At 47.3% G+C, this 10,919-nt stretch overlaps 2 protein-coding genes across 3 annotated transcripts; one reads left to right on the top strand and one right to left on the bottom strand.

Annotated features, from left to right (window-relative positions):
• Positions 1–247: 247 nt before the first annotated feature.
• Positions 248–4,542, top strand: LOC543181 (cysteine synthase-like). Of its 2 annotated transcripts, none has more exons than NM_001417198.1 (11): positions 248–496; positions 601–660; positions 760–869; positions 983–1,040; positions 2,121–2,384; positions 2,486–2,623; positions 2,738–2,789; positions 3,174–3,253; positions 3,459–3,518; positions 3,745–3,825; positions 4,090–4,542. In NM_001417198.1, exons 2-11 carry the CDS (start codon positions 616–618, stop codon positions 4,177–4,179), a joined length of 978 nt encoding a protein of 325 aa, NP_001404127.1. In that variant the 5' UTR covers positions 248–496; positions 601–615; the 3' UTR covers positions 4,180–4,542. The 2 variants fall into 2 exon arrangements, with proteins under 2 accessions (NP_001404127.1, NP_001404126.1); NM_001417197.1 differs by having other exon boundaries at positions 408–485.
• A 2,875-nt stretch (positions 4,543–7,417) lies between these two features.
• On the bottom strand, positions 7,418–10,486 carry LOC123102039 (GATA zinc finger domain-containing protein 10). The gene is made up of 2 exons (XM_044523308.1): positions 10,225–10,486; positions 7,418–8,635 (listed from the first exon to the last, which is right to left on the bottom strand). Exons 1-2 carry the CDS (start codon positions 10,303–10,305, stop codon positions 7,691–7,693), a joined length of 1,026 nt encoding a protein of 341 aa, XP_044379243.1. The 5' UTR covers positions 10,306–10,486; the 3' UTR covers positions 7,418–7,690.
• Positions 10,487–10,919: the final 433 nt, after the last annotated feature.

The raw sequence follows: 10,919 nt of genomic DNA, 5'->3' as shown, positions 1-10,919 counted from the left end.
CCACGTATTACCACATTTTCTCTTAGCCGCTTCTAATCGAGATCGCCGTCCTATCCGTTAACAAAAATCCAGTCAAATAAGATATCCGATCTCGAACCTGACATAAAAACGCAGAATAATTCTCCATTTCAACACGACGTTGATGTTCTTTCTGAACTCATGAAAACTGAATTTTCAACACATCTGCATTTATGTATGCAGCCGTCTTGTGCTCCTTCACTCAAGGTCGCCATGATCCATCCACACATATCCGGTCCACGAGCGCCAGCCGCCTCCGGCCGGGCCCGCCCGCAGCGTCACGGTGCACCGTGGACCGCGCCTTCGTGCGGAGCCGGGGCCCTCCCCCCAATCTCCTCCACCAACCTCTCTCCTGTATAAAGCCTCGCGGCCCCCGCCTGCCTCCTCCCACCAGTTCCAGGACAACCAGCAGCGGCCGCCACTTCGTCCAGCTCCAGCTCCGGGAGGATCACTTCGCTGTCGAATCGGTAATACCACGGTGAAATTCGCCTCTTTTCCGTCGCCCTTCCGTTAGATTCGTTGGTGGTTTCGATTGATGTGTCCGTGCGCCGGAGGATAAAACAGAGTTCTTGATTTGTGTAGCTCGTCGACGGCGGGATGGGGGAGGCGTCATCTCCGGCGATCGCCAAGGATGTCACCGAGGTGAGCTGATTTGTCTGCCTCGATGCGTCGGTGTTTGGGGATGGCCGGCCGGCCGGATTTGGTTTGGCGTGCTGATTTATTCTTGGTGTTGCCATGTAGCTGATCGGGAACACGCCGTTGGTGTACCTCAACAAGGTGACCGACGGGTGCGTGGGGCGCGTCGCCGCCAAGCTCGAGTCCATGGAGCCCTGCTCCAGCGTCAAGGACAGGTCAGCTACCTGCCCCCTCTGTTTTTCCTAGATCCCCATCCATGCTCTGAGGACAGAGGCCCTGGTTTGCTCTCTAGATTTGAGCTGAGGATTCGTTACTTGTTCTTGTGCAGGATTGGATACAGCATGATCACCGACGCGGAGGAGAAGGGGTTCATCGTCCCGGGCAAGGTGGGTAACATCGACCCCTCCCCCTACCACTCTTTTGGTGTGTTTCCCCTGTTTTGTTGTACTCATGCAATTTTACAACAGTTTGGCGTTACCAACGATGATTTGGGCTCCCTGGAATAGAAGTACTTATTACCTGTGATTTTGGTAGTACTGTATGTATTAGCTGTGACCTGACTGGCTACGGTTCAGGAGAAAACAGAGGTCAAGGGAATTTAGCATCTAGTCTCTTCTAATTGGGTTAACTAGTCAGGTCAAGACGTATACATAAGAAATGAAGGAATCGACTCACTCGGCGCTAAGAATTTTTCGTTCTTCTTCTCAGTGTTGCCATACATCTCTATTGGAACTAGAGTTACATATCTGGCACTATGAATTCTATGGTTCAGGGATATGGCATTGATTTGCAGTACTATTCTATTCATTTCCTCCTGCACCAGCTCCTAGTTGTTTGACTTGCACAGCTGCTTTGCGTTGGCATTTAGGTCAACCCTTCACCAACATATAGGTTCAGCTTTCACCTGAACCAAGCAGTAGTAATTTGGAGCCTCTCTGTTTAATGCTTCACGATCCCTTTCATGGATGATGATATGATATGCTGCCCCCTATTTGGTGCTAGGGATTTTTCGTGTTCCGTTTCAGGGTTGCCAGTTGACCATTTCTACTAGAGTTGTATATATTCCACGGTGTCTGGAATCTATGGTTCATTTATGTAGCCTTGATTTGCACAGTATTATTCGTTTTCTCCTGCACCTGCACCTAGTTGTTTGACTTGTCCAGCTGCTCCGCGTAAGCATTTACGTCAACCCTTCACCAACAACACCTTACACCTGAACTAAGTATATTAATCTAGAGCCTCTCTATTTAAATACTTACCACGCCTTCCATGAATCATGATATGCTGCCCCTTATTTGCAATCTTAAAAATAATACTTGTGCACCTGGCCGTTTGATTCATGCTGACAAGTTGTTTTAAGCAAGCACTTTCTGCAAACTTTTTGTAAAGCTACGTTTACTAAAAAATTCAGATTGCTAGGATCTTGGTTTGCTGATATTTTGCTTTCCATGTGAATGGTTTTCCAGAGTGTGCTGATTGAGCCAACCAGTGGCAACACAGGCATTGGGCTGGCCTTCATGGCTGCTGCGAAGGGTTACAGACTTGTACTCACAATGCCCGCCTCCATGAGTATGGAGAGGAGAATCATCTTGAAGGCTTTTGGTGCTGAGCTGATCCTCACCGACCCACTCTTGGGAATGAAAGGAGCTGTCCAAAAGGCAGAAGAGCTGGCAGCAAAGACACCCAACTCATACATCCTTCAGCAGTTTGAGAATGCTGCCAACCCAAAGGTGTGGCATAATTTATCATTTTTGTTTGGACAACATCTTTATTCCCATGTTTGATGTTTGCTTCCGAGCTCCTAGTTCTTAGGTTTAAATATTTTGTGCAGATTCATTATGAGACAACTGGGCCTGAAATCTGGAAAGGCACAGGAGGAAAGATCGATGGCCTTGTTTCTGGCATCGGGACAGGTGGTACCATTACTGGAACTGGAAAATACCTCCAAGAGCAAAATCCTAACATCAAGGTAAGCACTACAAATCGTTATGCACACTACAATGTTAGCTGCCAACGTTGACCAACTAACATTTCTTCCTGTATGAGAAATAGTATCTGATTTTATTGTGTTTTCTCATGTAAGCTCTACGGTGTGGAGCCTACCGAGAGTGCTATCTTAAATGGTGGAAAGCCTGGTAATGTTTCCTTCTGTATCACATTCCATTCATTCTAAATACATTCACTCATTAAATTCATCTCGTAATATCCATTAACAGAAATGGTCAAGTTCCCCCAACCACAACCACTAGCATCTAAAAAAATTGAGTTTCTCTTTGCATTGCCTTTGACTTGTCATCTGAAATACCTTGTCAATATTATTGTAATATAAATAAGAATACTCAGATGGTTAACTATTTCCAATATGGCCTCATGAGGCGCCTTTTTCTGGAGGTCCGTAATGTGAGAAAGATGTCCGTTAGGAAGAAACAACTTTGTACAGCATTTTGCACCAAAAATGTTCTGCTTTGATTCTTGACACTGCTTGTTCTGTACCAACAAGATTCAGTTATTGTGAACAGGACCACACAAGATCCAAGGAATTGGAGCTGGTTTTATCCCTGGTGTCTTGGATGTTGACATCATTGATGAAACCATACAGGTGATTTTTCTTCTTGCACTAAGTAGAGTTGTAGAGAAGGCACTATATAAGAAAATTTCCGCCACATATCTTTTTGCTTAGTTGTTCCTAATTTTTCAATCCTCCCGCGAGAATAGAAGTTTGCTGGATATTTCCTGTTTATCTTTCCATATGTCTGCATCTTTTACCCTGGTGTAACCTTTGGTCCGTTCAAATTGTATGCCAGGTTTCAAGTGATGAGTCCATTGAGATGGCAAAGTCTCTGGCATTGAAAGAAGGATTGCTGGTGGGGTTTCTTTCGAACATTTATCTATTACTCCCTCTGTCCCAAAATAAGTGCCTCAACTTCGTACTAACTTTAGTACAAAGTTGTACTGAGCTTGAGACACTTATTTTGGGACGAAGGGAGTATTAAGCAGTATCGTGCACACATTTTTTTTATCCAATCTGTCTGTATGGGTCAATCAGAACCAAGTGTTTGCATCAGCCATTGACTATCTAAATAATTGTAGGTTGGAATCTCTTCTGGTGCTGCTGCAGCAGCTGCAATCAAGGTTGCTCAGAGGCCTGAAAATGCAGGGAAACTCTTTGTTGTAAGTGGCACATTCCCTCCTGGTAGTTTCTAGCATGCCTCTTTCCCCTGAAAATTCATCTGATCTACCTAATAAGCAAAACACAAATGAATTGATCTAATGAACTACAGATTTATTTACTCTTGAATACCCTATAGAGAGATATCTGTACTTGTCAACTCTCATACGGCAAACTAACCTATTCCACCAAGTGAAGAGAGGCTGCCTTTTAGCAGCAATCTAGTACATGTTGCATCCATATGCTGACATTTCACACCTGTGTAGGTTGTATTCCCAAGCTTCGGAGAGCGCTACCTTTCGTCGGTGCTCTTCCACTCCATCAAGAAGGAGGCCGAGAGCATGGTGGTCGAGTGACTCTCGGGACTCCTCAAGCGCGCGAAGCTGTTCTCCAAAGCCAAATCCCTACATTCGTAGGAGCCCTCCTACAGAAATAAAAGCTTTGGCGTCCCTGCTAGTGTTGGTCTGACATCAAGTCCTGTCAAGTTTTAATCCCACTTTGTTTAGCAATGGGGAATACTTTTGTGTTGGCCTTGTGGTGTTTAGCGATTTGAATTACCTCTTGCATGCCCTGTATATTGAACTCCTCTGTGGTCCATATGTCAGCCAGTGTGAAATGAAACATCATGGTGCCATACATGTCTGAATCTTTGTTTTCCTTTTCTATAACGGGGCTGACAATTACATAGTCGCTTGGAAAAAGAAACTGGTTTGGTCGAATCAATCTGGACCGTCGGATTGAAAGCGTCGGACCGTCAAAATGAATCTTGGGCTATGTACAATCTGAGCCGCAGTAAGTCTAACAGGCTTCCACCCACATGACTCAACCTGCTTCGACTATGCGGGCCCTAAATCGGGCTCTCCAGCGACACTGCGGTGTGCCCCGTCTTATTTATCCTCGGGGAACCCTAAAAAAAATATCCTCGGGGCTTTGCGTGGGACTCGACTAAATCGGCAAAAAAAAGGCGCTTAAAACTGTGTTTTTTAAACAGCGCTTAAAAAAGTTACTCCCTCCCTCTGTTCATTTTCGTAAGACGTTTTAGACACCTGAAATTGAACTGTTTTAGGTGTTATCTTAAATGTCTAAAACGTTCACTTTTGTAAGACGTTTTAGACAGTAGAAATTGAACTGTTTTAGGTGTTATGTTACATTGAACTGTTTTAGGTGTTATGTTACATTGCAACAAACATGACATAGCAATGCAAATAGGAGAGGTCATACCAAGTCACCCATGCCTAGGCCACTCACATGACGGGCTTCAACGCTCTCAAGCGCGGCACAATACTTGTTGCATTCTTGTTGAATGAACCCACATCTCCTTTGGATTGAGTTGATGCCACGGGTGCTCGCAAACTTTTAGGGCGGCAACTTCCTCCGTTAATGAAAGGTCGTATGAACTCTCCAAAAAACGGATCCTTTTTGCTCGGCACCGGTCTTGGGATCTTGGCCTATCTCCATCCAACTCTCGCAAATCAACATGTCCTCTACTTTGGTGTATGATCCCGTGCGAATGCTTTGCTTCCTCCTTTGTGCCTCGGCTCTTTGGGTGAGCTCGTCGATAAATAATGGCTCCTCCGCAATGTAGACCTCTTCTTCCTCATCTTCGCAATACATGTCCTCATCTTCATGCCATGAGTTGCCATGGTTGTCGGCCGCTTCTTCTTCATGGACACCGTAGTGGTCGGAACCATCTTGGTCACGACCGTCTTGGCTTTGGGTCTCATCTGGATCGAAGCATTGGCCTTGGCCGTCGGGGTGGAAGACCTAGCCACGGCCTTCGTAGATGACTTTCTCCATGAACGCGTTGTAGTCAGGGTCGTCGGCCGCCAGCGTCAGAATTGGCATTTCGTTGAATAGGTTGCGGGGGTCAGGAAGGTTGGTCGTAGGAATCGACCGACTCTGCTTCCTTTGCATCCCATCGGTCGACTGGCCTGCGCCGTTGTACCCAGGCGTGACGTTGAGGCCGATGACGGTCGGGTTGGCAGGGGTGGCCGACGCGATCACGCTGTCGTCCAGCGACATGGAGAACCGGGTCTGAGCATGCTGATGTGACGCATGAAAACCGGGCATCTCCAGTGTTATAGAGGAGCCCAGCAGCGAAGGGCGAACGACCGACGAGTTTGTGCTCGCCGCGGCCATGGCGGCAGAGGAGAGAATGGTCGGCCCAGATCAGCACAACCCTAGCATGAAGAGGGCATGCGTCGTCGTTGCCTGCGTGGCCTTGGCGAGGATGGCCTCGTTCTGGTCGACGACGGCCTTGTGCTGCATGGCGTGCGGCATAGTCGGCAACAGCTTTCTTCTTCGCCGCAACGGTCTGCTGGGCCCTCTTGGCTGATTCGATGTCAAGCCGCGCGGCCTCAGCCGGCGTGAGCTCCGACCGCTCTTTCTTCCTCTTCTTCGTCGCGGGGCGAGAGGTAGTGGTGGTCTAGTCGGCAGGTTTCTTCGTGGCGCCGGCCATGGAGGAGGGAGGGGAGGGGGTGCGTGGAGGATTTTGGGAAAAGGAGGGAAAGTGGGCGTGTTGTGTCCCCGATGGGTGGGCCAGGGGAGGACAAGGGCGCACGTCCGGCCCGTCTGTGCGCTGTCCGTTTCGACGTAAACACGGCCCAAATTTGGACCGGAAATGCGTCGGCGGCGAATGAAAAACGGACATTTGTTCGTTTGCTCCCGCGGCCGCGATTTTTGTCAGTTTACCCTCAAACGGACGCGGCCGGACCAAATATTTGTGGTCGTGTGTTGAAGTTGGCCTTTGGTAGTAGTGCTGAATCATTGATGCTCCTAGCTTGCAGCTGGCTGCTAGGTTTTACAGGACAGAAAGGGTGCACATGTAATGCAGCTCGGCTAGCCTCTTTCTGGTCACTGTACTGGAGCACACACGATGCATTGATTTTTAGGTACCAGTAGTACACTAGTGCCCCTCCACATGTACCACGAGAGGCTTGACCAGCTTCTCTATGCTGGGAGACAGCTATGAAAAATATTGATGGTCATCTGAATCTGTGATGTGCATATGCATGGTGCAGTAAAGAGATGGCCCTGAGAGATTGCAGGGAACATCTACTAATCTGCAAACAGATGTTGGAACTTATGTGGGACTTGAAGATTGCAGAAACAAGAAGAAAATATCTATCTCATTTGCACACCAGCAAAAGCACACCCCCAGCCCTCACAGGAAAATTTGATAAATCCAATGTAAACAACTCTGAGCATCAGCATACACAACACATGGACTCCAGTAACCTGTGTGATCACTCATGCTGGGTAGAGACTACTTCTCTAGCAAATCCAACAACTAAACTAAACTAAACTCTGTTGCAGCCTAGAAAAAAGTCAGCAATGCAAAACAGCAATGCAGCAGGGCTGCTCAACTCCAGCCCTGCAAACATAACCTGATCCAGTGTTTTTAGATGCATGTCAATGCTGTGTGTGATCATGCATGCTGGGTAGAGAGCACTTCTCTTGCAAATCCAACAACTAAACTAAACTAAACTCTGTTCCAGCCTAGGAAAAGGTCAGCAGTGCCAAGATCACATGATGCAAAACAACAATGCAACAGGGCTGTGTTCAACTTCAGCCCTGCAAACAAAACTCGGAACGGGGACAGGAAAACATAGCATAACATCGCGATATAATGGCGGGCATAATATTGTATCAACCAACCACAAGTGACGACGAATCCAGGACAAGAGAAATGGTTCTCTCAAGCGAAAGACTGACTGCTAGAGCTAACAAGGAGTTTCAACTGAGACCTAATCGGATTTTCGCGTTCGATTCTTTCCTCCTGACTGATGATCTACATGACTACGGCCCAATGGCCTCTAAGACCCGATGCGACAGACTCAGGAGATGCTCCTGACCACCGGCAGAAGCTCACATATCCGAGTGTGAGTACTCATGCTCGTGCTCGTTCTCGACACTCTTCCTCATCTGCATCACCTTCTTGTGGGAATTGGAGTGCATGAAGCTCACGAAGGTTGGGCTGTTGGCGGGCCTGTACTCCGGCAGCAGCCTGCCGGACTTGTACCTCACGCCGCACGCGTTGCATAGAGTCTTGGGCCCTAGAGGGCCGCTCCTCCACTGTGGCGTCGTGTGGGACAGGCAATGGGTGCACCGCTTCACTGGCTCCTCCAGTGGGACCTCCTCGTTCACATATGTCTTCTTGGTCCTCCTCTTGCCCTGCTCATCTACAAATGAAGTCTTCTTGATCCTCCTCTTCTCCTGCGGAGGCTCCTCATCATCTCCATAATATGTGGTCTTCTTGATCTTCCTCTTATCCTGCCCCCTTCCATGATCTTGTTCTTCGTCAACTTGTTGGCCGCAGCGCTCCAGTTTGATGAACCCGTTCCCTGCCTTGAGCCTCAGGCTGCACGTGTTGCACAATAATGCCCCTGATGGACCACCCTGCCACTGCTGTGGTGTTTGGTTGGAGTTGGACAAACAAATGCTACACCTCATCACCGCCTGCTCTTGCTTGAACTGCACAGTGTAGGGCTTATATTCTTCCTCGTGTTCCTGCTCCAGTTTTTGGACAAGTTCTTGGTCCTTGTCTTTCTTGGGGAGGATGAGCTCACTCTCTGCTAGCCAATGCTTCTGATCAAGTAGTAGTGGTGGCTCAACAATCAGGAAATATTCTTCATCACTATCTCTTATAACAGAGGCCAGGCTTCTCTTCTTTCTTCTGGGATTGGAAGATGAAGGATGTGGCAGGTTTGGGTTTACAGATGCTTGTTCTTCGGAGACAGGGTAGGATGCAGGGTTAGTCAAGCAGTCCTCTAAATAGATGGAGAGCCACTCTGTGCTGCTGTCTTCACTTTCCTGCAAATCAAAAAGAGTAGCATGGCACGTTTAGACAAAATGGCCAAATTGATTGTCTAAGAATATATCACTAAATGGAATTACACAACTGCAAGGAAATCTACTTTTCATGGAGGTCCTGTTCTATGTTTTTACCAAGAAGCAAGCATGTGAGGATGAATAAAATGAATGGAATGCATAGGGAAGCCTTAATCGACTAGGGACTGTCATTGGCAATATGGTTCCCAAACAAAGAGTATTAGAAGTATGGAGTAACAAAATTTCCAAACAGATTACTGAATAAAACTACTATCGAAGAACAAACAGTCCTACAGTCAGCACCCTTTACTTTTTGAACTAATTCAAGTCAACACCATCAATCAATAGAAAATTTGCTTTGGGGGCATTCGAATTGGCAAGTGATACTGGAGTTAAGATTCCAACGGAAAATTAAGTTACTGGAACGAAACTAAAAGTCATGCTTTTACAATGCAATTAAACACCGTGGAGCAGAAACCACCATGGCAGTTTCTCACAACAGGATGCAATTAAACAGTTCAGTAGTCCACGAACTTCAGTCAAAGCTAAATATGAGGAACATAACTGATGCATTTCCTAATAAGTGATACAATGGGTGGGATGTTTCCTTGAATCCTTCAAGGAGTTACAGACCAAACCTGAAGAACCCTTGAGGCAAAATTGAGATGCTGACTGCCGTTGTCACCGTTTCTAGTCCTAAAGTTTTCCACCCAAATTGATAGTGCAAAAAAACTACAATATCTCTGTCACAATCTTGCATCCGCATCCTCTCACAGCGGCCAAACGGATATTAACAGTGGATGCGCCTATGCAATGACAATGACAGGAGGGAACGAACATATGCACATCGACATTGATTCAAGGCCGTAAGGGCACACGCATTGCTTTTCCTCTTCCGTGACATCACATCGAAAGGGAAACATAATACTTTTCCCCAATGGATAATTGAAAGAACGTGATGAACCTGACATGAACCCTAGTAGGGGGATAAAACAATTATTGCACGGTCGCTGAAAAAAAATCCCCCCTCGGCGGGCGGCAGTTACCATTGAATTGCTCGGGAAATTGAAAACTCCTTCCCTCCAACCAGAGCAATATTCTCTCCTAATAATAGACACAAACGTGAACAGAAGGATTCCTCCACGGGAGAAGACCAAAACAGTAAAAGCAACGCAGGAACAGAGTCGACATTTCTTTTTTCCTTTGTGTTCCAAACATTCAAGAGAAATTTCATCCTAAAGGGAGCAAGAAACCAGCGAAACCACCTAGGGTTCAAGGAATTACAGACGAACCAACCTAAACCCCATAATTCTTGAACAGGCGGCGGCGGCGGCGGCGGCGCCTAAACCCCGCAAAATATTCCTCTGCGAAAGCGCAACCCGGAGGACATCCAAGAAAGCATTCAAAAACCAAGAACCCCTGGTCCGCCGACGCCTTCCCTCGCAGCGAAGCAACCAAAACCCCTGGTTCTTGGCCGGGGGGAACCTAGGGGAACAAGTCCTATTCGCAGGGGAACAAACAATCAACCGGAACAAGCGGGCAAGAGGGGGGTGGTGGGAAAAGAAACCGACCATGGCGGGCTCCTGGGGGAACATGTCGCCGAGGGCGGCGGCCGCCGCCGCCGCCGCATTCGGCGGGTGGTGCACGTCCATGCCCCGCCGCCCCCAAACCGGAGGAGTGGAGAGAGGAGATAGAGAAGGGAGGGGAGGGAGGCCGGGTAGGGATTCCGCAAGAGCTTTCTTTTGTTTCCCAGCGGAGGTTTTTATGGGGAAGAGGAAGGAAAAGAGAGCGCGTTGGGGTTACGATTGAGCGGCGAGAGGGGGGGAAAAGGGCCGGTTTTTACCGTGCTTGGAGGACAAAAGTTGCCTCTTTTTGCTTAGCCATGAGGCTTAGGGTTTACATACAATGGACTAGTCCCGTCGGCTGCACGCAACAAGGTTCAAAAAAGGGGAAGTTTTATTTGTTTGGGTGTGTGTATGTATGTGAGTTTCACATGACAATTGTGTTTGGGTTGTTGTGGGGTTTATCCATCCACATGAGAAGATAAGATGATGATAGTGTGAGGTTTATCTTGAGGGAGAAAAAGATTTCATGGGAGGTTAAGCAAAGAGAATTTGTTGATTATGCAAATGCATCTAATGGTTATGTTTGGGTAAATTTGACATGGTTAAATACTCCAATTGGTTGTCGTGCGTTTTGTATCTCATATGACAGATAACAACGTTGCAAGGTTTAACTCGGGGAAAATCCATGGGAGGTTAGGGCA

The sequence above is a fragment of the Triticum aestivum genome, chromosome 5A (assembly GCF_018294505.1).
Source record: "Triticum aestivum cultivar Chinese Spring chromosome 5A, IWGSC CS RefSeq v2.1, whole genome shotgun sequence".
Classification (NCBI taxonomy): domain Eukaryota; kingdom Viridiplantae; phylum Streptophyta; class Magnoliopsida; order Poales; family Poaceae; genus Triticum; species Triticum aestivum.
Note: the sequence above shows the minus strand (reverse complement) of the source record. Positions and strands in the feature narration are given on the sequence as shown.